This window comes from Kryptolebias marmoratus, linkage group LG4 (genome assembly GCF_001649575.2).
Source record: "Kryptolebias marmoratus isolate JLee-2015 linkage group LG4, ASM164957v2, whole genome shotgun sequence".
NCBI lineage: Eukaryota > Metazoa > Chordata > Actinopteri > Cyprinodontiformes > Rivulidae > Kryptolebias > Kryptolebias marmoratus.
The window spans coordinates 22,676,042-22,702,399 of record NC_051433.1 but is presented as its reverse complement, the minus strand read 5'-3'; the positions used below and the strand labels follow the sequence as shown (position 1 = coordinate 22,702,399).

General features: G+C 39.9%; 2 protein-coding genes across 4 annotated transcripts in view; one reads left to right on the top strand and one right to left on the bottom strand.

Moving 5' to 3' along the window:
- LOC108244406 (nuclear receptor coactivator 3) overlaps positions 1-15,059 on the bottom strand; it is a 31,294-nt gene extending 16,235 nt beyond the window's left edge. The window contains exons 1-2 of one of the 3 annotated variants that reach the window (XM_025009199.2): positions 14,940-15,008; positions 1,286-1,342 (exon numbers count right to left, since the gene is read on the bottom strand). The gene's annotated coding sequence lies outside the window, so the exon portion shown is untranslated. Of the gene's footprint in view, positions 1-1,267; positions 1,343-14,939 lie in introns of all 3 variants that reach the window. The other 2 variants (XM_017430592.2, XM_017430591.3) reach the window with 2 other exon arrangements.
- A 3,395-nt stretch (positions 15,060-18,454) lies between these two features.
- LOC108244369 lies at positions 18,455-25,165 on the top strand. The gene is made up of 9 exons (XM_017430515.3): positions 18,455-18,568; positions 22,875-22,991; positions 23,075-23,115; positions 23,463-23,571; positions 23,667-23,732; positions 23,847-24,434; positions 24,646-24,680; positions 24,773-24,842; positions 24,994-25,165. Exons 2-9 carry the CDS (start codon positions 22,910-22,912, stop codon positions 25,128-25,130), a joined length of 1,128 nt encoding a protein of 375 aa, XP_017286004.2. The 5' UTR covers positions 18,455-18,568; positions 22,875-22,909; the 3' UTR covers positions 25,131-25,165.
- The last annotated feature ends 1,193 nt before the right edge of the window (positions 25,166-26,358 follow it).

Sequence of the window (26,358 nt, the reverse complement as noted above, 5' to 3'; positions counted from 1 at the left end):
TGGAGAAAGACAGAAGGACTTCCTGTTTCTTTTAAAAAAGCTTCTCCACCTTCTGCAGGTAGGCTCAGGCCTGACACAAACACGTACACCTGGCGATCTGATCCCAGGTGGAGGGTACGACATACAGGTGTGGCTTCACTCAGTATGGACTGAGAACCCATTCAGATCTGGTTGCTGGGACCACATCCAGAGGTGGTCCATTCTCAGCAGTCTGAACGCTAATCCATTCAGGGCTAAAGAGAAACGCCACCTACTGAACGGACATGACTCCACACAAGCTCCCAGCAAGTTATTACCTGGATGTTTTTTGTTTTGCTTTCTTGCTAATATTGAGAAAAAAACAGATTTAAAAAGCATTGTTTTAACCAGGCAGAGCTGTCAGCTGAATTAAAATGATGCTCTCTGTAGTAGTATACAGAAGGGAGACTTTTTTCATGCTAAAGGTTTTAATGAACTGACTGATAAAAAAGAGAATTTTGTTGGGACAATATCGATCAGTGATTGACAGAATGTATTATACATGAGTCGGAGGCATGTTGGTGCTCGCTCTGAGCTGAAATGGACTGGATTTTGCATCTGAGCCTTCCATGAAGGTCTGCCTCAGAACTGGTTTGTGCACATTAGTGCTGGCGCCATGTTTTGGTGAATTTAATTGCCAACAGTGGACCAGCAGGACAAACTGCTATGTTGGTAACTTTATCCCATACTTGGTTAGCTTGCGTGGCACACAAGAAACATTTATAATTTACAAGTCAGTTGCCAAACCTGTTCCAGACATGTTTTGTAAGGATGACAAGTTTGTTTTGCCTTGCATGACACACCTCTTTAAGGGTTATTTCTGACAAATTTCAAGTCATCCCAGACTGAAGACTTACATAACAACACAAAAACTGCAGCGGTTTTCAGTTAACAGACATGAGGGGACAGTACATTTTTTAAAAAGTGCGTTTTAGTAACATTTTACCTTTGACCTAATTACTTCGAACGCTTCATTTTGAGATTTTGTGTGACAAAAATTTAAATGGCTGTAAACTGGTGCAGGTTTGGAGGAAATACAGCAGTTGTTTATAGTCAATGTTTTAGTCCAAGTTTATAAATGTTTTCTTTTGACATAAAAATAACCATTTGCTCACTGTTGATTTGATTTCTTCAAAATAAAACTGGCAGATGAGACCTTGAACTTGGGCTGCACAATATTAGAAAAACTTGCAATGTGTGATAATATTGTTTAATACTGTGATGACGATATCAACTGCGATAAACCCACATTTTCCTCACTCCTCACTTTGTCTTTTGTCATCAGTGTCATCAAATGTGGTCATCAAGGAGACATTTACAACATCTAAAAAAAAAAAAAAAAAAATCACAAATTATTACCGAAACAATAAATAAGAAAACTCAAACATGTGGGCCAAGTCTGTAATTTAACTATAAGAGGAGAATATATTGCCACATATTTTTGTGTTTGTAGCTTCTTTAAAGGATGATAAATTAAATGCCAAATAAAATGGACAGCTTTATGATACATAGAAGACTTTTAGAAACAAAAGAAAAAAATCTTTGGTTTAAACCAGAAACCAATGTTCTGAACAGTGCATTATGAAGACATGAACTTCAGCACGAATCTGCCTCAAAAAAATGTTTATTTTCTCAGAAAACTTGCATGAGTTAAAATTATTGAGAGCATGGAGTTGTTTTATGAGAAATAATAAATAAATTAACAGCTTAGACTCAGTAAAATGAAAAGCATACTAAAAACTGAAGAAAAAAAAAACCCAACAGTTAGCTTTTTTGTCAAGCTATATATTTAATCAAAATCACAAGACGTATCTGTTTTCACATGCAGACTTCTCAGTTATTTATAATCTTACTAAATGGTTGAAAAAACAAGATGGCACTGCTGCTCTTGCTCTATATAATTTGGAACAAAAATACATTTTTTTTTATATAAACTGACATTTTTGGTATTTCCCTTAAAAAGTAACAGTAGTTGACTTTGAGAAACAAGCATTTTTTTAAATTGAACACACTTCTGTTGTTGATAAAAACAGCTTAAAAATCTGTATTGCGCCAAAACAGCAGATGATTTTAATTAAACAAACCACACTGGAGCCAATGGTTTGGATGGCAAAATAAAGAGTTGCCACAGATTCGGTGTCAGTGAATTGGGATGATGAGGACAAATGTAAAGCACGTGTGATTTAATGCAGAGTTTTAAAAAGCGAAGCTGCAACTTGTTTAGGGAAAAAAAAGGCCTTTGAGACGCAGCGACGACATTTCCACATTTTTCGTCCTGCAGCTGCTTATAAACCCGCTGGTGATGAGGCACGACGGCGCTTTTCGCCCTGCGCTCTTCGAAAGGTGCAACGAAGCCGGGTCTAAAGCTGGTAAGCAGAGAGAAATCTAGGAAAACTGGAGTTTGAATTATTTCCAAAAAATTCACTGTTGTCAGAAAAACATAAACAAGCTCAAAACAACACACATCCACCCGTCTGTGACTTAATTACACCAACAACAAAAGTATAAAATAATGACGGAAACTGCTTTTGTTTTGGTTTTTCAAAGAAAATTCATAGTAAGTGATGACTGTGGTAAAACAGTGGGATACTTCAAAGCAGAGAAACAACCTTCATATGAGCGATTGTTTCTTCTACAAAAGAAATAAACCCTAACCCTTGATGAACACACACACAATATAAACAACAGCTCATACTCCTGGTTGTGTATTTTCCTATTTTTCCCATAAAACAAGCTGCACTGTGTAGAAAAATCATTGAAAAGAAAGGCAGGTTTAGTGTGTGTGTCTGCGTGCGCCCCACATGTGCACCGCCTTTACTATCCATCATAAACACTAACAAAGAGAAGAAAGGAACAGGACTGGATGAATATGAGTGCAGATTGAACCAGCTAACACATCACGCAGCACAACTGGAAAGCGAAATCTCTAAAAATGCTTTCGAATTTACACAAGCGTCACGTGTTGGTACGTATAGCGCGGCGATCGGGGCTGCGAAACGCCATTGTTCAGAGTAGACCGGAGTGATGAAACAAAACGCAGGCTGCTGTGCTGCAACACAAGGCTAATATTATGGAAATGAGTTCATTAATCAATGGGGAAACAGTCTTTTATCTGAGGAGCCAGAAAGCCGAGGCCTGATCAGCCTCCATGCTGCCCAGTCTGATAACACACGGCGCCGCTCGCGCCGCTGCAGCGAGGCAGCAAATCTTGTGTGGCCGCAGATAATTTGTTCGCTGTAATTAAATGACCTGACGCCAACATATAAAACATTTAACTTTGCGGCTCTGAAGCTAAGGGTTCATATTTGCACACATTTTAGCTGTGCTACAATTTTCCTCTCCTCCCTCTCGCTGCTCCCCTCCCCCTCCTCTCCTCTCCTCTCCTCTCCTCTCCCCTCCTCTCCCCTCCTCTCCTCTCCGTCCCTGTTGGATTGGTGGAGTAAACACAGGAAGAGAGCGGGCTCTGTTCCACTACGCCAGAGCTGAGCCTGGGCGTTCCTGCAGTGCTGCTGCGCTGGGGTCAAAAGTTTACCGTGGTTTTCATTTCACCTTTCCTCAGCCAATCACAGCGCCACACTGCAGCGCCTGAACTCTGACCCCTGCAAAGAATTCCACTCAAAAGATGGTCTGACGCCAGCTTCACAACTTCAGCCCCTCCCAGCTCNGGGCTCTGTTCCACTACGCCAGAGCTGAGCCTGGGCGTTCCTGCAGTGCTGCTGCGCTGGGGTCAAAAGTTTACCGTGGTTTTCATTTCACCTTTTCTTTTCTTTTAACTGGCTGGTTTCATGTGTTGACAAAGCCCAGGTGAAAAAGAATCCAGTATGGAGCCGTATGGAAAAAGCGGAGAGCAGAAGCAAAACAACAAAACAAAAAACAATATATGTCTGATTTATCTTGCCGGGTGATACAAATCTTAGCAGATTAATAAAAGAGAACATAAACTAGAGTGTAAAATTCAAATAGTAACATGAGGATGATTTTATAACTTGATTATTAGGAAAAAAAATTCCCCCCCCCAGTGACAAACACTAAACTTGCACAGAAAACAAACCCAGTACCCCCTTTACAACTAAATTCAGATTAGAAATAAAAACAACAGAAGCTGGTTGTTAAGGTAAGAAGAAGGAAAAAGAAACCAAAACCGCTGCTAGGATTGTGCAGCACCTCCCGCGATTCTGTTTAATAATCAAATCAAAGCTGCTCAGCGTGACTGGGCACAAACACACATGGACACACGTGTGCGAGCGGACACGTAGACCATAATCCAACTGTGGGTTTGTTTTTGTCTTGGTGACACTGTACTCTGTCCCATCTGCTGAGTGATTAAGTCTGCACTGCTAATCGAGTCGTTAACGCTGTTAGGGAGCTGCCAAAGGACAGCACGGGCTAACAGAGCAAAAGCACACCAGAATTTGACGAGGTAACGTGTTTTGTCATGGTTAAAGTAATACTATAAAGAAATACGCTGTAATAAGTTTATAATATACATATTGGAAGTCAGTAAAACCATATACTTTCCATTCTATATTTCTCCAATGCTGGTGAAGTTACACCAAATATGGCTTAAAGATGGAGCCTTGATGTTAAAACAAAACTTTGTGTGTGTTTTCAGCACAGTGAAAATTAGGAAAACCTGATATATTGTTGTTTAATATTGCAATGACAATATCAGTTACCACATTTTCCACACTCCTCACTTTCTCTTCCTGTCTTCAGCATCGTCTACACCAGCTGTGGGCATCAGGGCCAGTGAGACGCCGTCAGATTCACCAAATATATTATTAGCAGCAGAACATGAATGATATTTGAAATATAATCACCTATGATTTACTGCAGTCCAAGCAGTCATATGTGTCATTGATATTGCAACAACGATAAATTTGATATATTGCGCAGCAGATATATTTCTGTTTATATTAGGGCAACTAAGAAGAGGAAAAAAAGAGGAATTTTTTTGTTTTATATTTCAGTTTTAAAATTAAAATCCAAATGTTGAGAATAAAGTCAAAATGACAGAAATAAAAAAAAGTATTTGGAGGGGAAAAGTAGAATCAAAAACTAAAATGCCATTGGCTAAAAGACCTACAATAGCCATATGTTTCGTAGTGAGTTTATACTTCCAAACAGGTTTTAATAAAAATTATAATGCTGTAATTTGCATCTGTACACAACTGGTAAGCAACTTCCTAAAATGCCTCGCAATTTAAAGATCGAGTTTCACTTAACAACAATAGCAATAAGCTATTTTTCCAAGCTTCAGGTGACTTGAGAGTACTTTGAACTTGTGCGTGATTAATATTCTTATTGTGAAAAACTGCAGGAAGTTCAGTGAGCTCCGCTGTTGAGATTGATACTGCTGCGCGAGTAATAAAGACTGCACCTTGGACGGGTTCAAGAAAATGCCTTGTCTTGTTATTCTGCAGATGACCCGATAAAAGTGCACCTCCGGCCCTCGTCTACAATAATTTACAAAAACGGTAGAAATACGGTACGGTTCAGGAGCACAACGGAGTATTGCAGCAGGGATGCACCAATTAATGCAGAAGAAGAAGAAAAAAAAAGTATTTTGTTAATTATAGTTCTTTGAGAGAAAATGGAATCGACTAAAACTGATATTAGAGAACCAGAGCTGTACAAGAATCGATAATCCCATCGGCCCACAAAACCAAAATTGTTTAATCTCTACCAACAACCTACCAACACTCACTGTATCCAGCCATCTTAATAACTATTAAGTTATTAAACCTAAAAGTAATGATAAGAGCTTCTTTTGACTTTTCTGTGTGATCTGAAGTGTTCTCAGCGACACTACAATACAAAGACCTAGGTCAATGAAATAGGTTCTTCAAATTTTTCCAATACTTTTAGATAAAAAAAAATCATATTCAGGAAATAAGTACTGATAAGAATCAACTGTTGTATATGTTTCAAAGATAATGTGGGTGAAAAAGAAAGATCAGAAACCATAAAACTTGAAAACCGCCTGCATTAAAAGTGTAAAGCTGCTGTGGAATGGTAAAGAAAATAGATGGAAAGACTTCTCATACGGTCCAAGTGATCCACACCGTGCCAATACACACTTCTGCTCTGTACCACTGGCTGTATTCATGGTCTGCGCTGACATTTTTGAAACTTAAAGCAATGTTTGTCTTTCGCTCAGCAGGGTAGCCAAAACGAACAGGTAAGACTTTGACTCGTGTAGTCTGAATGGTGCTTATTGCATGGGGAACCTTCACTTTCTGTGCCGTGTTCAAACAAAGGTCACACAGAATCACTTCCTTCAGAAACGCAATAGCAATCAGATGTAAGCGCAAAACAAGCCGAATGGAAATGATAAGCACATGTAAAAGCAGGACCACCTCCATGTGAAATACCGGATCAGAATTTATGTCCAACTCATGCGTGCCGTGTTTGCCATTTACTCAAAATTACTTCAAGTTAAAGCTTGTTGTGATGTCGCAACGTCGAGAGGCAAATGTTTACTATTCTGGGGACAAAAGCGAGCTTCAGAGCAGCGAGCTGTGTACGAGTGTGTTGCCTTAACAACAAGCCACGTGAACAGGGCAGACGACACCGGGCAAAGTGAAGAACGGTTATGACGAGTAACATTTTCCACTTCATCCAGAGCGATAATAAAAACAGCCCAATTAAGAGAGAAGTAATAAATTATCTGGCATATGCCTCGACAGTGTTGACATGCTGGATTACTTCTGGAGCCTCGAACAACAGTGTGGAAGTTTGTCATTTATGACTTGACTCCTCAGTGAACTCAAAGCTGTAGTAAAGTAAATTTGTTGCAGGAAAAAAAAAATGAATTAAATAAAACAGTGTCGTGAGCAAACGTCCACTCAGTCACTGAAACCTGTGTTAAAGAAGGCTTTGAATGGCAGATGAACCAGGAAATGGCGTCCTTACAGCGCGCGCCTGCATCGCCACATATTCTCCTCCAACATACAACTGCACCACTGTGCCACCCGCAGCTGCTACACAAATCCTGAGCCAGAGACCACACCCTACTGTCACATAAATTCAACAAACTGCTTCATTTTGGAGATTTGCAGAGAAACGGGAAAATATATACATAAAAAATGCACACAACCTTCCATTTCACATCGAAGAGTAGAGCATTAAAAACAGTAAAAGGTAAACTTGTAAGTTTTGCAGAGACAGACATGCATATATTTTTTTTGAAAGTTCAACATAACCTCTCTGTACATGTTGGTCTATTTATTAAAAGAACTTGTCATCCACTTCTTTCTCACTTACTGCTTCAAATGTCTAACTTTGATTTGATTTCCATTTTCAATAGCAACACTTGGTCGCTTCAATGAGGCCAAAACAAAACTAACAGAAAGAAACTCCTGACAAGGGTGTAATAGTCGCTGCATCAACCTCAATGAAGACTTTTTTTTTAGTATTCAGTAAAGGCAGGCAGGGTATCGGTAGGACAAGAAAAGTGTGGACTGGGTTAAACGTGTACGTAGTATTTAAACAGTTCGACTGCTTAAACCAGCCTCTTTTTCTTCAAGTGAATAACAGACAGGGAGAGCATCTGGTAGCAGTTATCTCACGAACCAAACTTTTTTTTCCACCCTTGTTGTCTCTCCTCATAGCATTTTTTTATAAAAGGGGGGCCTAAACAAAACACAAACAAGGCCCTGCCAGTACTTTAGAATATTAAACCTAAAACAGGGCTCTCCCCCCCACTGGCTTGTTCAGGTGAACCCGTTTTACGAGCATTCTTCAGCTAGGGAGCAAAGTTAAAGGGGGAGTTGAAGTTAAAGAGGAAGGGCAAGAAAGGGAGGGGGGACAATGCCGTTGACACTCCCTTTCCTAATAAACTCTGTCTCTCATCCAATCAATGAGGACCGGAGTGAGAACTGTCCCAAATGCTTGCTGGTTATAAACTGGAATTGGGTGCAATGATTGCTTCAGGCTGCCTGTTTGGTTTTTAGAAGTGTGCGTGGCTCACATATGGCCAAACCAGCCTAACACTTTCTAACTCAGAGCTGAGGAAACAGGGACCAGGAGAGGAATGAGATGTGACTTTAAACCACTTATCTTGGGTCCAAAAAGCCGTGGGTCTGGTTTCAGTTGCTCTCATTTCACGCTCTTACTTTGACTCGTCTGAGCAAAGTAGTTAAATTTTTTTTTTTTTTGCAGTGGAACCACGAATGTCTTGTTGAGCAGAGATGTCTATATTTAGCTCTACAGAAGGCACAAAAAGCAAACCTACCCGTTGAGCCTTACTTCAACACACCAATGTGTGGTGTGTTCACATTCAAACACTTAAAGCAGATCAATGTGACTGAATGAGCGACCTTTAGACGTGTGACCTGAAAGGGATGTTTTACACAGTTTGAGCTAACCCTGAGTTACTAAATACAGAATTAATTTCAAGAAAATTGACTACTGAACACTCAAACATGAAACCTTTCTTCTAGATTAACCTGCCCTTCCTGTCCGACTGCCTGACCCCCCAAAAAAAAATAAATAAATAAATTATTGAAACTCTGGAGTCATCTTTTCATTTTTCAATTAGAAGAGACAGTCAGGCTGTCTTCTCAGCTCTAGGTCATCAGAAATACTCTCACAGTCACTGTTCATCCTCACAACTATTAATCTTAAATAGAGAAAAACACATGATCAGTCGGCTGACACTTAAACTAAACCTATTATCTTGATCGCTCTTAGGCCACACCAAGTCATAGACTGATGAAACATCCCAAGAATGCCATCCATTCAGACATCGGTGACAAAAAAAATACCACTTGACAAAGACAAGGCAGTCATCAAAAAGGCCTGCACAAAAAAGACCAGCTCCTCACTTGATCTTGTTCAGCAAGTCTGTCCGTAAATAACGTTGTTTTCGAGAAGTCAGGACAGCCACATACCATAAATATTTTCACAATTATAAAAGGGAGATGAAGTGGCAAACTAGTACAAGTGTTCTGAAATGTCAGCATAGTTTGTTTTTTACGTTTAAAACATTACACTTTTGAGTAGATATAAGTTCTTCTTGCATGTAGGTGACATAAGGCTGTGGTTATTAACATAATCACCTCATAGCCAGAAGGTTTCCTGTTTGAATCACGGCTGGGGTTTTTCTGTGTTGTTTCCATCTCCTCTCTTCATCCCACAGGTTAGAAACCAACATGTCTGGTTAAATGGGAATTTTAAATCCATACAGAGAAAGTATGAATGCATGTCTCTAAATATTTTTTTTACATTAAGCTTATGGTGCAGCTAAAACACTTACTGTTGTCCTTCTGCTAGTATACAAGAACAGGAGCACAGTAAGCATACAATCTTAAGCATATCTGACTGTAATGATACGTGGCAATTATCCCTTGTTTAGCTTTTAGTATTGGGCTTTTTTACTTCCCCCCAGTGGGGAGCTATAAATAGAGGCACATACTGCAGTTTTCTAGGCTGTCTCAGATTCTCAAATTTTATAAAAATCTTTATAAACAACAACGGGTTACAAGCCGTTTTTTTCACAAGTTGCTAAAAATGAAAGTATCTGTAAAAACAAAACCCATCTGAAATGGGATTACAGTAAATCTCTTTTATGAACCAGATTATAACTCCTTAACCTTTTCAACTCAAAACATTAAAGTGCACCAGATAACAGGACAAACACTTTTTCCACAAGGCCTCAATTTTAAATAAGATGGCAGCAATGTCCAGCAAAATATCAGGGCAACAAAACAACTGAAACTTACATTCCTTCTTATTATTATTTTCCATGCATTGTAGCTGTACACACAGTAGATTACAGCTTGGAAATCATATTTCAAACTTTGAAATCCTCTGTTACCTGCTTGAAAATTTTACACATCAAAAATGACGCTCATAATAAAAGAATGGTTCGGATTTTTGTTTTTGTGGGATTGTTTGTAGACCTTTACAGTCAGTATCTTACCTGCAGTAAACAGCAGTCAGAGAGATTTGAGTTTGCAGAAAAGTTTTCATGGGGGAATCAGGCTAACTTCTACTAAAAGGAGGGGCCAATTAAAAGCAAATTTCTGCCATTAAAAACAACCTCACATAGTTTAAACACACTACTGACTAAGGCTAACTTCAAGTTTTCCCTGCTTAGTAAAAAATTAAATAAATATGATATTAGAACTGGAATTGGCTATTAGTTATGGTCCATTTGCTGAGACACAAAAGGCACAAAAAAAATAAAAAACTGATTTCCAAATGTCAGATTTATTAGTCTCCAGTCAAGCAGTCGAGCCATTGAACCCATTACCTCACAGACCAAAACAACTTACAAATAATGAAATAATGGACACGTTTTTGCACAACACCATTATAAAGATGACACATGATTAGGTGTCAAAAAGCTCTGCTCACCCTGGTATATTAGGCAAAACCAAGCTCCAAAGAGGAGATGACAACGCACTAAATGACTGAAAAGGTTTTCAATATTCCACGAGCAGACTCCTCCCTGGGAGCAGAAGATGATTGTGGATTCAGATTAGTAAAAAACGTGAACTGGGGCCTATGACAGCTTCCAGTTTATACTTAAAAATACAATACTCTGACACAATAAAATACATACTAACATCCGTTTAAGAATCATAGGTGTTCAGAATTTGCTTTGTAATAACACTATGATTAGGGTTGGATTCTGCTACTCTGAGCCATCCCTTTACTTGTGCTGCTATTGAGCTTGTTCTTTGCTTAAACCAGGGTGCCGTCTTTATGCTGAACGTTGTGGTTGTAAGTCTGTTGTTAAAGGAAGTGCAATCATTTTGCTCAGCACTGTTAGCATCATCAATCGTAATTTGACAAACACGGTTTCTAGAGCGTTCACCACAGGCAGTACAGTATGCTTCGAGAAAAGATAAATAAATAACCAAAGTAGGGCAATAATTGTAAATCTGGAGTGTTTGAACACTTATCCAACCTGGTGCCACAGAGCCCTCTGGCAATTTACATCAGCCACCAAGATGCAGAAAAGTTGAGGATTTGGCTAAATCCACCATCAGCAGTCATATTGGTGTTTTTCCTGAGACGTCTCTGAACTGAATGTGCTGTCTGACAGCTACAGAGGGTTGCAGAGAGGAGAACAGGCAAATCTGGTTTGTTATTGTTCGTTACTGGTCATTTGCACACCATTACCTGAGGCCTTTATCTTGTTTTAAATAATTGATGCCTAAAATAGAATTAAAAGAAACATACTGATTATTACAACTGCACATCACAACTACAGACCTGTAGGTTTCGAACCACTGTTACATCTATGCTGATCAGAAACAATGCTGTGCGTCGAAACGCTCAGCTTTAAAAGATACCATCCAGCCTAACCGATCTACTGCAGATTCACCGATGTGCCTCTGTACTTTTGTTGTTTTACTGCATAAAAACACATTTAGACACATTAAAAACTAAATCATCACAGTGCTCTGAAAGAAGACAGAGCGTGTTTTGTTGTTTTAGAAATTAATACCTTTTGATCACAATGCTGTGATCTGTGTGTACAAACATGTCTCCTTATTACTTATCAACGGTTAATGACAATTTCACGTCTGGATAGATATTTTAATGCGGCGACTTCATACTTGAACCAACAAGATCACAGTGAGATTCTGCAAAGTAAATAAAATGTCTTAGTGTGGAATAACAGGGAAATTTAGCCACGGCATTGTCAGCCGCTCATAAAGAAACAGATTGGTACCGTGGGCTGCAAACACTCAAAACTTTCATTCGTTTTCCGTCCCGATTATGTATGTTTGCAACCAATGCGTGCAAGTGCAGAACTGGAGGGTTTGATAAGACAAACAAGCAGAGCTTTGTCAATTGTAACACGGGCTGCAGAAAGACATCCATTACCTCTGTGTTTTTAAGTGTTTCTTTTCACTGCAGGTATTACCTGGTGTTTTGTGTGTATGTCTGTTCTGTCATCTCACTTCCCAGCTAGTTGAAGCATATTTTGCCGCATCTACAGCCATCTGTCATCAGTGACTGCAAAGATCACACTTAAAAACACTTACCAGAAAATAATTACTTCGCAAAGTCCATTTAGATAAGTAAACAGTGCATAAAAGCAAGTATTCCAACAAGTCACATGCACCTTTCTCTGAAAGAAGACAGACACCTGTTCTGCCGTCTGTAAGGCAAACGTTTTCTGATCACCGGCTCAACGCTTCGATCTGATGTGAGCAGATTGGCGTTCTGCTCGTGTCAGCGGAGTGACGGCGCTCCTCTTCCACACAGCATGGATCGTTTCAGGAAGTGAACCAGAATTTCACACGGCTGGATACTCGCAATCACAATCGGTGAAACAGCTGTACGGTAAATCAGACACACCTGCGTACGTCGGATCACAGCGCACCCACCGCTTTCAAGGGCGTACGCCATTTTCACACTCGGCAAACAGGGCACCACGTTTCACGCAGCGAGACCAAAAGAAAAGAAGCACCAAAGCATATGAGCGCGTTCAGAGTGATAAAGTCAATAAAGTTCTCCGTTGTTAAGATAAAAGTAAAATGTTGTTTAAAGCTAACAAGCAGCCTGAAGAGTCAACTATTACAAAGAACACAGCGACCACCCGGATCAGCAAAGTTGTAATGATGGGCTTGAAAGCTACTGACTTTGAAACTGTAATGTGTATTTGTCATGATCACTGTTAGACAGCAACTATTTGTCAGCTCTTAGTGTGCTAGTCAACAGTATAAATTAGTAATAATAAACCAGACGGTCCTGTTCTCTGATCTAAAACAGCCCTTAGTATTAGTATCTGTGTCAAAATGAACACATATTTAGTCTTTTTGTTGATTGTTTAGAGCTTTACTGAGTATTGTGACTAGGTCACAGGATGGTGGCTAAAACGCTCTTGAACTTAATTTTTCTCTTCCACAAGTCGTTGGATCCTTTCACAGAAGACCGCTCCTGTGTTTAACATTTTAACGATATATTTGAAATGTTTGGCAAGTGAAAAAAAGCTCCCAGCCCTAAGAGCACATCAGCACAAATGTACGCAAGATCATGAGTCATAATCATGTGTACATTGGTGCTGTTGTCATAATTTATGACACTGGTCAATATAGAATCTCACTGTTTTAAGTAGGAACTTATCTTTAGTATTTTCTGCACATTTTTATTAGTCAACATACCAGCCACTTACAAGAGTTGCTTTTTAATTGTGCCACAGGAACTCGTGTTACATTATTATTGCACAGCTAGTAGGACAGAAAACCTCCAGAATATAGAAACGGTTATGAAAATCAGCTAATTATAATGTAATGCCGGTAAGATTATGCAAATTACAGTATCCATCATGTGAGGTAACATCAGGATCTGCCACCACAGAGAGACTTCTTCCAGACCCATGAGAAAAAGTGATAAGTTAATGAATTATTGCGAACACAGGGGACGGCAGACAAAGAGCAAAAGCCACGCATCGGAGTCACTTCTGCACCCCATCTGCAGTCAAAGAATCCCCCCAAAGATTGATTCATTGTTAACACAGCCTGACACCCTGTGTGAGAGAGAAAGAAAGTGGTAGATAAAGGAACAGAGAATGTGGTGTGGGGGGAGACAAGGGGCTCCATTTGCCCAGAGCGCGAGCAGAAGCAGTTCACTGGACAGGTTCCCACAGTGGATATTCTTCCATTTACGAAACTACCACATACCTACGCTCGAGTGACGACAATTTGTCAAACTCAGAATAAGGACTGCAGGCTCATCTGGTGGCGTGAAAACGGCCATCAGCACAATTCTCGTCTGCTTGTACCGAACTTATCACTTAAAAGGCCCCACTGCAGTGCAATATGTGACACAAAAAAAAAGATCTAGATGACTTCAGACTTTTTTATAAACAAAAAACAGCCACTGGGATGTAAGGGTGTAAGGGCTTGCAAGTATTGGCAGGGATGGCCCCAGGCACAGAGGCCAACAGCACACCTAGACCTGATCCTTTTCGGAGGGATGACTAACCTGAAACCTCATTGTTTGCCAACCTATGAGTACGCTCTCCAAGAATGTCATCTTACAAACTCTGTGCACAGAAACCAAACGCAGCACTGCAAGTGCTCCTACTTCCTTTTTAAATAAATGGAAACCCGGGAAGCCTGGGCCATGTTGGACCTGTAATCTCGCCACGGATATATGACAGATGTGGTGGATTTACCAGAAGTTGGGATATCAGCAGCGAGGGACAGAAATGGAGGAAAAAACAAGGAGGGAAATCACAACTCTCAGCTGGCTCTTGCCAATAATTCAACACTATTTGATTTGAATACAAATGTTTGTTTCCATTTCTCAGATGGTGTTACATTGTGTGTGCCGCTGGAAATAAAAACAAGGGCAGATGCTATAAATTGGTCTGTTCATGGTGGAGCCTACAGAACAATAACAAGCGATGAACATTGTATAATTTACATTTTCCCCTCACAGGACAGTCCTTTCTCCTGCTGCTCTGAGTCAAACACGGTCTGTCTAATAAAAGAAAACGATTCCCAAACGTGTCGAGCCGTGTTGTGGACAATAAATGTTGGAAAGAGCTGAAAATCGGCGTTTTAAAAGGCACCGGGGTGCCGAAGAGCTGCTGCACACCAGCGAATCAAAGTCAATGTCTCGTAAACTTTGTGGCTACCGCGGATAATGGAGACCCCGATAAACACAGAAACACGAGAAAACAAACAAAAACAGAAAAGAAAACAGCTAGTTGGCATGTCGGGTCACATTTACAGCAGGGAGCGTAATAACACCTGAACTAAACCCCAACAACAAACACGGGGCGATAAGGCGGCTCGTTGGAGCACGGTAGCCTAAAAAGCACAGCCTGCTCGGAGGCGAAGCAGCGCCAACGGCTCCCCTCACAAATTCACGCCTTGAAACAAAACCTACCTCCAGAGTTCAGGCCTTCATTGTTAAAGAACCGCGAAGCAGTTTAAAAAAAAACTCACCGGCTTCGACGCTTTCATTGACTACACCAGTTTCTTTTGCGCCTCTACAAACTCTCCGCCATCTTCGGCAAGACCGTGTTTGTTTAAATGGGAAACACTCCCAGAGCGGAGAGGGACAGCTTGTAGAGGAGCACCGGGGCTTCTGGGTAATGTAGTCCTTTCTTCCTCGCGGGCTGATTCAGACCGTGTGAGTCGTCCCGAGAAAGAACTACACGGACACCAGGACCCTTAGGGGATGTGACCACTGGTCACCGATATTATTAGGGCCGAAATATGTAAATTTTTATTTATAGAATAAAGCAAAAAAAGCACATTTACTTTTATGTGTTATTTTACACATTGTACTGAATTATAGTCAAGCACATATACATAAAATGACAACAAAAAGATAAAGAACTGAAGAGTTATTTTAATTGTTCAGGAGATAAACACACTACGCCTGGTTTAGGGTTTAGTTTTGCTTGGGTTTGAAATTAGTTTTGTATGATAGCAATAAAAAAACAATAATTTTACAGAACAGAGTCTTGCTATAGTAGAATGAGTTGGGACAGAAACAACTTTCTATGGACTTCTGTCAGGCACAGCAGTTTTGAACCTCTACAAAGTGAGGAGGGGGTGAAGGCCATGGTTAGTAGTAGCTATTGGAAACTTACAATTTTCTTTAAATATATATATGCAATTTTCAACAAACACTTTGAGGTAAAAACATGAAACTGCACAGGCAGCAAAGAGATATCCTGCCTTGTTGTAAAATGCACATGAAATTCATAACATGGATCTTAGCATTTTGTCTCTGAGTTTTTACCAAAACAAAGAACAAGCTGTTTTTGGAACAAAATAAATGATTTGCTGAGATGTTACAGTGGGGAAGTTATTCATTCAGATATTTACAACACTGATGCAATAAAATGAAATGCATCCACATTGGTTAGGTTTTGCAGTTTGCTTCCTAAATGACTTTGAAGGATTCATAAGCTGATGAATGTAAATTGTGCATTTGTGCCGTGTGTGTGTTTTGATCTTTTCGCATGTTTGCTTGTGTGTGAAAGCTTCAATTACATTCCATGGAGTCTAAAACAGGGACCAGCGGCCCTCTGTTTGTGCCCCTTCCCCCACTAAACATGGTAAACTAGCCTCCCCCCTCAAGTGTGAGACACCTTACTCCGTCCTCCCTCCTCACCTCCCTGCTTCTCCACTTTGAAAGGACAGGAGATAACAGTTTGAAAGGACAGTGGACAGCCCCGTAATCATTAATGTCTTCTGACTGGTTCACCTGAAAACAGCTTCTCTTTGCACCGAGCCAAACCCCAAACCTCCAACCCTCCTATATCAAACTAAATCAACATTATGCAGTAAATGTCATAAACAAACTGCACTCATTTTTTATATTATTGTCAAAATAGCTCAAGAAATTCAGCAGATATTTCCCAGCTGGTGGTTAAATAGAAAGTATAAATTGAACAGTCATGTTGCATGTCTAAAACTTTATGCACAAACGTCACAAAAATATAGAAAAACAAAATAATAAACAAAAGGAAATCCTTGACATATTTTCTGATCGTATTAGATATATTATTATATGTACAATTTCAAATACTGGTGTGACTAATTATAAGGCCTGCACACTTTAAAAAGCTTAGAAAAAACAATTTTCACTGGAAATCAAGATAAATGTCAGCTCATCGATAAAAAAGAAGGGATTTTAGTAGCCTAAATCAGACAGCACGGCGATATAAAGCTTTATTTTTCCAGTAGATGTCCTGAAAGAAAAAAAAAAAAAAAATCCAGGTCCCAGAGATGGACTCAGTAAAAATGTAGCTGCCGCGCCCTCTAGTGGAAAATAAAGCTTATTACAGTCCGCCTGCAGGGGTTGAGAAGCTGAGGTCACTGAAACCTGCTCAAATCACACAGTCACCAAAAAGAGTTTTCATTGTTTCAGGACAAGACTTGGAAGGCTCACGGTTATCTGATAAATGCGAAGTAAGCAAAATAATACAAACTTATTGGTAACTATAAATATTTTTGTTTTTCAGTTCTCTAAATAAAACTTGAAATGAGGAAACTCAAGAAAACTCCTCAGTTTTCTTGAGTTAAGTAAGGTATGCACACTTTTTAGGTGGCATGACTAAAACTCTGTTGTTGGCAACAACAGAGGCCATCTAAATGATACAAGTTTTAACTTTATATACTCTTAAAGGCTGTGCTACACCTGAAGGCCTTCTTCTTCCTTTCACTTTTCTTGTAACACTGCTGGTATCATAAAAGTCAGCTGTTTCAAGACAGAGTACGTGTGTGTGAATGAGAGGGAGGCAGGTGGAACAGTGAGGCTACAAGGAGCAGAGGTCACAAAGGTGCAGGACTTCAAGGACTTAAGGTCAACTCTCCAGGAAAACAGGGAGTGTGGCAAAGAGGTGAAGAAGAGAGTCCAGGCAGGATGGAGAAAAGTTTCAGGAGTGATTTGGGACAAAAGGGTGGCAAAAGGGAGACGTACAGGAGGCATCCTAATCAGATGCCCAACCACCTCAACTGACTCCTTTTGATGTGAAGGAGCAGCGGCTCTACTCCTTACCGTATCTCTAAGGCTGAGCCCGGCCACCCTACGAATGAAGCTCATTTCATCCGCTAATATCCGGGATCTCATTCTTTTGGTCATGATCCAAACCTCATGACCACAGGTGAGGGTTGGACCGTAGATAGACCTGTAAATTGAGAGCTTTGCTTTTCGACTTGTTAGAGTGTAATTTTCCATGACAAGTGAAATGTTTTTGCCTGATGAAATGGTTATTCCCAGAGAGGAGTTGGTGAACGACCTTGAAGGAGATGAGATGTTTTTCTAGTTGCTTGCACGCTCACACACTGCCGCTCACAACACATAACTGCTGAAAACCCAGTTAGGACCAGTTCTGGTCGCACATAGCCTTTTACTGATACAGGCGGGGAAACACCTTAAGAGGGGTAGTTAGTTGGAATAAAATTACAGGCCATTGATTGTTCGGAGTCTCTCTTGGCATCACCCTTAAGGTGTGTTGAGCGGAGATCTGGTACCGGGGTGGTGAGTGACTCTCTGTCTGATTAACTGACTTTGTTGTTTTACTGTTTTGATTAATAAATCTAAATAGACTATGTTTTATGTCTTTTGAGTTTTGCTCTGGGCACCCCTGAAATAAAGTACTCAGAGTTGCTCAGATTAAAGAAATGGGGGCGCAACAGACTCAACTCTTCACCACGACTGACCGAAGCAACGCCCTCATTACTGCGAACAATGCCTCAGTTTGTTCGGCAAAAAGTTATAATAGTTACTGCGTTTCAAAAGTGTGGTCACGAGTCATCACCCTCCAAAGCCAGCATCTGTTTAGATATGGAAACAGGGGAGAGGGGGAATTTAGGTTTCATTTTCATGAAAGTCATGTGGTTTCTGAGAACTCATCTGGCGTCCTTTTATTGTTCTAGATCTTTTATACCAGGTAGGGGGCGCTTGTTCACTTGTTACTTAGTCCTGCTTTAAAGGAGACATGCGGAGGCAACCAGGAGTAATCCACAGGCAGAGGTGAGGAAGCCTTCATCTGTGATGTAAAGGACTAATCCTACTTACCTACAGAACCAGATCTAGGAGCTGCAATCACTTTCTGGTAAGTGAAAACAAACTGGTTTATGAAAGTTGTTAAAATTTAAACTTGTGCACTTTTTGTTCAAATAAAACTGCTTCAACATTAGAAAAGGCATTTACTAATTGCAAAAAATGCAGGAGCAATGGGACCAGTGCATTTATTTTAAATGTATTTAATTTAAATTTGTATGCAGTTATTTCGTGAATTATCTTTATTACAGTTTTGTTTCAGTCCAAATAATAACAAGGATGGAAAGCCAAAACATAAACTTTACCTGAACACTAAAAATGCCTGTTCATATAAATCTGCCTCCCCACAAGGTTTGTGTGGTTTTTGATATGGGCGATGTGTCTCACCGCTATGGGTAAAAAACAAAAAAAACAAACCTCTCTGCAGTAGCGGCTCCTGAGCATGTGGGTGTGTGTTTCCTGAGTCCTTAACCACAGTGGTTTTACAATTTGCGGTACATTTTTCTGTGAAAAAAGTGTCTCAATGGACACTTTCTGCTGGTTTTATCTCTTTGACATGACCGCCACTAACTGGACTTCACATGGTCTTATCATGCAGGTACAGCTGCAGAAAAAACAGCTGTGTCCAACAGTGGAGAGTTTCTGTTTAAACATCCAACCGTGAAACTAAAATTAGAAGATAAATGATACAGTCAGCAGCTTGTAGCAGACAGACCGGACATGAACAGAACACAGAAAGATAAAGACTAAAGATAAATACACAACGGGTCATTTTCTTCAACATGGTGGACTTTTATCTGTCTTTCTACACTTAAAGCACGCAGGTGGATCCTGTTTTACTTATTATGTGGCTTATGAAGGTAATAATTCGGGCTTTAAAGCAAAGGAGTGAATATATATGTATGCACCACTTCTTAAGTTTGATAGTTTTTAGAATTACTTTACAGAAGTTTTTTCCCACCCATTTATCTTTGCTGAATTATGAGTTTTATTTGACGCAGTTAAAATTAAACACTCCTGTTTCGGGTGGAGGTGGATGCGTTCATTTCTCTGATTTAATCATTAGGCTGTTTACTGACTCACCCAGGTTAAAGATCAGAATCGTTGCACTGAATCAGGACTTATCAGTCCATGGTCTTAATTAACCCGGATCCTACATGTCCTCTGGCAGACTACTGCTAAGTCCCAGAGTTAGTGAACTCACCAAGAAAAACAGAAGAAACGCTGCAGACTAAGGTGAGTTGGGTCCCTGTTCTGGGTTGAAGATTCACTGGATTGCTGGGGAACGGCAGTGTGAATGACACAAGTGACTCAAGTGAACCCGATCATTTTAGTTAGTGACTCAGATTAACCTGAGTTCATAAAGTGAAACAAGTTTACCAGCTCTACCATTTTCACAAGACTACCTTTACCCACAGGAGGGGGGGAATAGGCAACAACTTAGAGCACAAAAAACAACAAAACAAATATTGTAGCAATTTTGTAACTGCTAAAAGACATAAAGTTAAAGTCACAACACAGAGAACTTAGATTCATGTCACTAATTTTTTCATTTCTCCTTTTATTACTCAGTGCTTTCCCCCTTTTATACACCAGGTACAACTTTTTACCTATGGTGTCCAATTAGCAATAACAAAAACCAAAACATAAATGTTGAACCAAATCTGAACAACTGATAGGAACAACCCATCTGAAAAAACATCTAGGAAATGTTCATACATTTTTGTCCCAAGATTACCCAGCAGCCTTTGCAGCTCACCCAGCCTCTCTGGTATGTTACAATATTAAGCAACATATACCCTATCTTTTTTTTTTTTTTTGCACAGAAAATGTAATGCAAATTGTAATATTTGTGTGATTAGTGATTCTGGAAACAAATGTCTGCCCCATTAATATTTATGGTCAGGATCCACTACTGGTATGAAACACCAAAAATCATATTAAATTCCATTTAAAATTGTCCAAGTAGTTAAAAAAACATAAACAAAGCAATACACAGCAAGCTAAGTAATTACATAATTGACATTATTCATTAGCACGAACTACTTTGTGGGGCAAATGAGTTTTTTGCTGATTTTATTTTTTTAGGTGAGGCACCCTTTCGGACCACTTATCTTTCTGTCATTTATAATCAGAACAAGTTTTGTGTAGCGTGTTGTGCAGGTGTTACATACATAGACTGAATAAATTAAAGCCCAAATGTCTATAGGTCTGTTGCTGGGAGACATCAAGCTGTAATATAATGAGAGAAAGGACAAAAAAACAGAGGTTTATGCCACCATGAATGACCGTCCCCTAGTGGGTAGATGCAGAACAATTTTTAAGTCCATGTAAACAAATGGGACCTTTTCCTGACTAAAACATAAAAATATGTTTCAGAAAATTTTTGAAAGTGTTGGTTTCACATAGTCCTTACCTTGCTGCCATCTTATTATCCAATCTTATTCCCTCCACCAAGGAGGTTATGTTTTCGGTAGTGTTTGTTGGTTTGTTTGTCAGCAAAATTACTTAAAAACTAATGAACAGATTTGGATAAGGTTTTCAGGAAATGTTCCGGTTGTCAGAACAAACAAGTATTTTGGTGGTGATCCAGTCAAAGGTCGAGGTCACAGGTGACCCCATGTCGAACTGCAATGCAGAGTACCCAGCCTTCTTGGAGTCCTTAAAGGGGAGCTGGAAGATGCTCCAGCTGAGGATTCTGTCATTCTTCTGGGGGACTTCAGTGCACATGTGGGCAACAACAGTGTGACCTGGAAGAGGCATGATTGGGAAGAACAGCCTCTCTGATCTGAACTAGAGTGGTCTTCTGTTATTGGACTTTGGTGCTAGTCACAGTTTGTCCATAAAGAACACCATGTTTAAACATAAGGGTGTCCATAACTTCACAAGATGGCAGGACATCCTAAGCCACAGATTGATGATAGACTTTGTAGTCAAGTCATCTGATCTGCGGTTGTATGTTTTGGACACTCAAGTGAAGAGAGGAGCAGAGCTTTCAACTTATCACGACCCGGTGGTGAGTTGGATCAGATGGCAGGGTAGGATACTAGACAGAGCTGGTAGACCCACATGCATATCGAGGATTTGCTGGGAATGCCTGGCAGTGGAACCTGTCTGAAACATCTTCAACTCACACCTCCAGCTGAGCTCCAACTGCATCTCAGCTGAGGCTGGGGACATTGAGTCCGAGTGGACCATGTTCCACAACATTGTCGGCAACATTAATCAACACAGGTTTGTTAATGCCTCTTGTGATGTGGACATCTCAGTTGAAGGAGGTTGTCAAGCTGAAAAAGGTGTCCTACTGGGCCTTGTTAGCTGGTAGGACTCCAGAGGCTGAGGGGAACTGGTTGGCCAAGCCAGCTGCAACTGTGGCTGTTGCTGAGGCAAAGGCTTTGGATAGGGACTCTCAATCAGCTCAGAGAAGATTCTGTCAAACCATCAGGCAGGGGGCGGAGGAAGCAGCACTTTACCAACAGTGTGTATAGTGGAGGTGAGGTGCTGTTGACCTCAACCAGTAATAAATACATGGTGCAGTGGAAGGAATACTTCAAGGACTTTCTTAATCCCACCAACATGTCTTCCATGGGAGAAGCTGAGTCTGGGGACTCGGGGGTGGGTCTGCTTATAACTGGGGCCGAGGTTGCCGAGGTAGTTAAAAAGCTCTGCAGCAGCAGGACTCCAAAGGTGGACGAGATCCACCCTGAGTTCCCCGAGTCTTGGTTGACATGCCTTTGCAACATCGAGTAGACACTGGGGACAGGGTCACTGGATTGGCAGACTGAGGTGGTGGTTCCCCTTTTTAAGAAGGGGGACCGGAGGGTGTGTTCCAGTTCCAGGAGAATCCCACTCAGCCTCCCTGGTAAGGTCTATTCAAGGGTGCTGGAGAAGAGAGTCTAGTCTATTGTCAAACCTCAGATTCAGGAGGAACAATGCGTGTTCTGTCCTGGCTGTTGAACGCTGGACCAGGTCTTTACTCTCCCTAGGGTCCTCGAGGAAGCATGAGAGTTTGCCCAACTAGTCCACATGTGTTTTGTGGACTTGGAGAGGCATTTTATAGTGTTCCTCTGGGTACCCTGTGGGGGTGAGTATGGGAATGGGGGATTGTTACTACGGGCCATTCAGTCCCTATACAAAAATGTGAGAGTCTGGTTTGCATTGCCAGCAGTAAGTCGAACTCCTGCTCATTATTTTTTTGTGCCCAAGGTTTTAGTGGGTACACAAAGTGAGTCTGTATGTGTAACCATGTAAAATTTGTGACTGAATGGCTTTGTGAGCTGAAACTTTGTTTGTGACATAATACATGTTTTTTTTAGCTAAATTCTCTTTTTCTTTTTACTTTTCTCATTTGACCCTAGTTATGATTGAATTCTTGTAAAGACAAGGAGTGGAGATGGAGAACCATCATAACACATTACAAACAGGAGGACAAGAGTCGGAGGCCAATTTAATGTCAACATCTCTGAAAGATGAAGGTACGATAAAATAACAAAATACCACTCAAAACATACATATTTGATATTTGGTTTGATGATGACACTGTATTTTTAACATAAAGCTGCAGAACAAGATTTGGAGGACAGTGGAGTTAAAACAGAGGTAGGTTTTTTTTATTTTCACTTGTTCAATTTAATTCAGTTTATTTATATGATGCCAGTTTACAACAAAGTCATCTCAGAACACTATACAAAAGAAAAAAAAACAAAGAAGTCCAAATCATATAAACCCAATTACAATTTTGCTTAGTGTTCATTTCACTGAAGAAACAGTATTTCTTGCCAATTTTTAATATTTGGATTATATCTGAGAATATAAAAATTTTGTGTGTTTTGAAATATTATTATTTTTTAATTAACTGTCTAGAGCACCAGAAAAACAAGTTATTTTTAATGTCATTCTTTCAAACCTACTGACCTAAAGGTTATAAAATAAACTTGTTTTGTTAGGCTGACTCTATGGATACACCTGTGGAAGATCAACACTCAGGAGAGATCCATGGCTGCTCAGAGGAGGAGGCTGTAAATGCCTCTGTTCCACCAACAACCAGTGAGAGAGGTAATGTCATTATAGAGCAGTAATGGTACATTTTACTGTCTGGATTTCATTTGAGTTCCACAAAATGAGTGAAACTCTGAAAACTTCATTAACAGACAGACCTGCAGAAGAGAGCTGCATACCAAAAGACACATCAAGTGCACCTGCAGACATCAGAAAAAGTGATAATTGACCCATTTAATTATTATATTTGAGCTAATTTTCAAACCTAAATTTAAATTTGTGTTTTTTGTGACTTCAGTATAACATCCATGTGTTGTTTTTTTCTGTTTCAGGTGATCATCACCTCACACTTGTGTTAATTGGTGACACAAGTTCAATTGAGACTGGATCAAAGAACAACTTACTGGATCATAATGAGCAAACAAAATTTTCACCCAGGCTCTATGATCTGTGTGGTCAGGAGATACATGTTATTAACTTACTTGGCCTAAAAGACATAGAAAAAAACTATTTAAACCAGGAAGTTAATGCCTTTCTCCTACTGATACCAAATGACCTACATGACAGTCATTACAAATCAGGAGTGCAGTGGTTAGAAGAAACTTTTGGGAAACAATCACTTGCCTATTTAATGACAGTTGTGACTCATAATGCAGGTGAAAACTGTGAAGGTGCATTAGAAGACCTGAGAGCTAATAGTTTGGTTGAACAAAGATGTCACACATGTACAAGGAGTATGTCAGAGGCCGTGGAGATGGTGGACCTGTTAGAAAAAATTAATATCATGGTCTCTGAAAACAGTCCAAGCTGCTACAGAAGACTGATGGGTGGTGAAAATGCAGACCAGAACCAGCAGCTGGAGTCCAGATCAGATGAAGAACAGAAGATGAATTCTTCGGTGTTTCAGGAAACTCAAACAGGTGAGAGATTTCTCTGGTGCCAACCACAGGTCCTATAATCAGGTCAGATGTATTTATAAGCTTTTGTGATACAAGTTAAAAGAGAAACACTGAACATTTGGAATTGAAGGTCTGCAAAGCAAACTGCAAATGATGAAATTTGCAGTTAGAACAATAGAAACATTATTTATTCCTTATGTAACCCTAATAAGCATTTATGGTTTTCCTGCAGAAGAGGAGGTACTAGAGGGTGCAACTGAAACAGAGGTAACACTAAGTGTTTTCTATATCCTCCATCTTTATCAGTTCCAGTGGGATTTATCTACTAGTCATTTTATTTAAATGTAATATTTTCTCAGAGTGGATCGGTGAATGAACTCAGGGTTCTCTCAGAGAAGAATGGTGACAGCAATACAAGCCTAGACAAAGGTAAACTGCTTCAGAAATAAAAGAGCCACAAATAATAACAAGAAAACCCTGAGAAAAATCAAAATGAAAATTACCATTAAAATAAAATATTAGAACCATAAACTGATTCTGTAGTTCATTGACTTGACTTTGTTTCTTTCATGTCCTGCAGGAACCACAGAGGAAAAGTTAAGTGATGACAAAGAAAAGGTAGGAACTTTTGTGCAGAATTTGATAGTTAATCTGTTCAGGATAGCACTGAGATGGAAATCACATACAAAAACTAAACCAAAACAAACCCAACTGTAGCAGCAGAAATAAACATTTTGGGTACCAAAAACAGCTTGGGGACCCTCGTGTCCGGAGGTGGAGAATGCCCGCTGTTCTGGTCGCCAAATGACCGCCTCACCTCCCTTGAGTCCCCTGTTTCCAGTTCTGGTTACACCACTTTTTGTCCTGGATGTCCACCCAGAGACACGTATTTGCTGTTTGTCAGTAACAGTCCCACATAGCAGGAGTGTCAAAATTGGTGCCTGTGAGCCATTTGCGGCCCTCTGACGGATTTTGTGCAGCCCTATATTTAAATTTATTTGCAGCCAGGCTGTATTTTTTTCAGTGTTTGTGCTGCATATTTTCTGTCTATTCAGACACTGACAGAATGGTGGCAAATCCAGGCACTGTAAGATCTGCAAAGTAAAGTTGTTTTCACCTTGAAACAGCAATGACTGCAGCCAGATTTTGGGGACCTAGATTGCAGCTTTGAGCCTGGATGTCTTGGAAAAAGAGACAAAATTGAAAGTTAAAGTAGGAGAAAAAGTTCTCATTATTGATCAGCCAAACCCTTTATGCTCCTGCACTAAAACTAGTCTTTTGTGTGCAGCAGCTATGTAGTGTGAACTTTGAACTGAACAAATTTTGTTCAGCCTCAACCCTTTGCTCAGTTTCATAAAACATCTGTCAATCTTTAACTGCATGTTCCAGAAAACATAGGTCCACAGCTTCTCAACGAAACACTAAACCAAGAGTCTCACCTTACAGCTTATATGAAGAATGTGTTTCAAGAAGCTTAGAGAGCTTATCATAGACACAAGGAGACAAGTCTTTGCCAGAGGTGGACAGCGGGCATCAAAACGTGGTTAGATGTGTATTCTATATGACGGTTCTGCTGAACTTAGTGAAACCATAACATTAATTCTTATTTTGCTGTCGGACAAACAAATAATAATAATAAATAATAAAAAATCAAAAATACTAAAACGCACCATCTTTTTTGTATTTTTAATATGGTGATTAGGCTGGAGTCACAAGACTTCTGGAACTACACAAACACTACATTTGTTTCACATAATTTGAAAAACTATCATTCCTGTTAAACAAGACAATCTTGAAATGACCTGTCTACATTCTGTTGCTGGGATTGACTCAAGTGATACAGACGATAATGATTTAGAAGCCCTTTTGAGCATTAGTGCAGACACAAATCAAACAAAACAAACGCAAGTACATCCAATGGATGTTCAAATGGCAGTGTTTCACT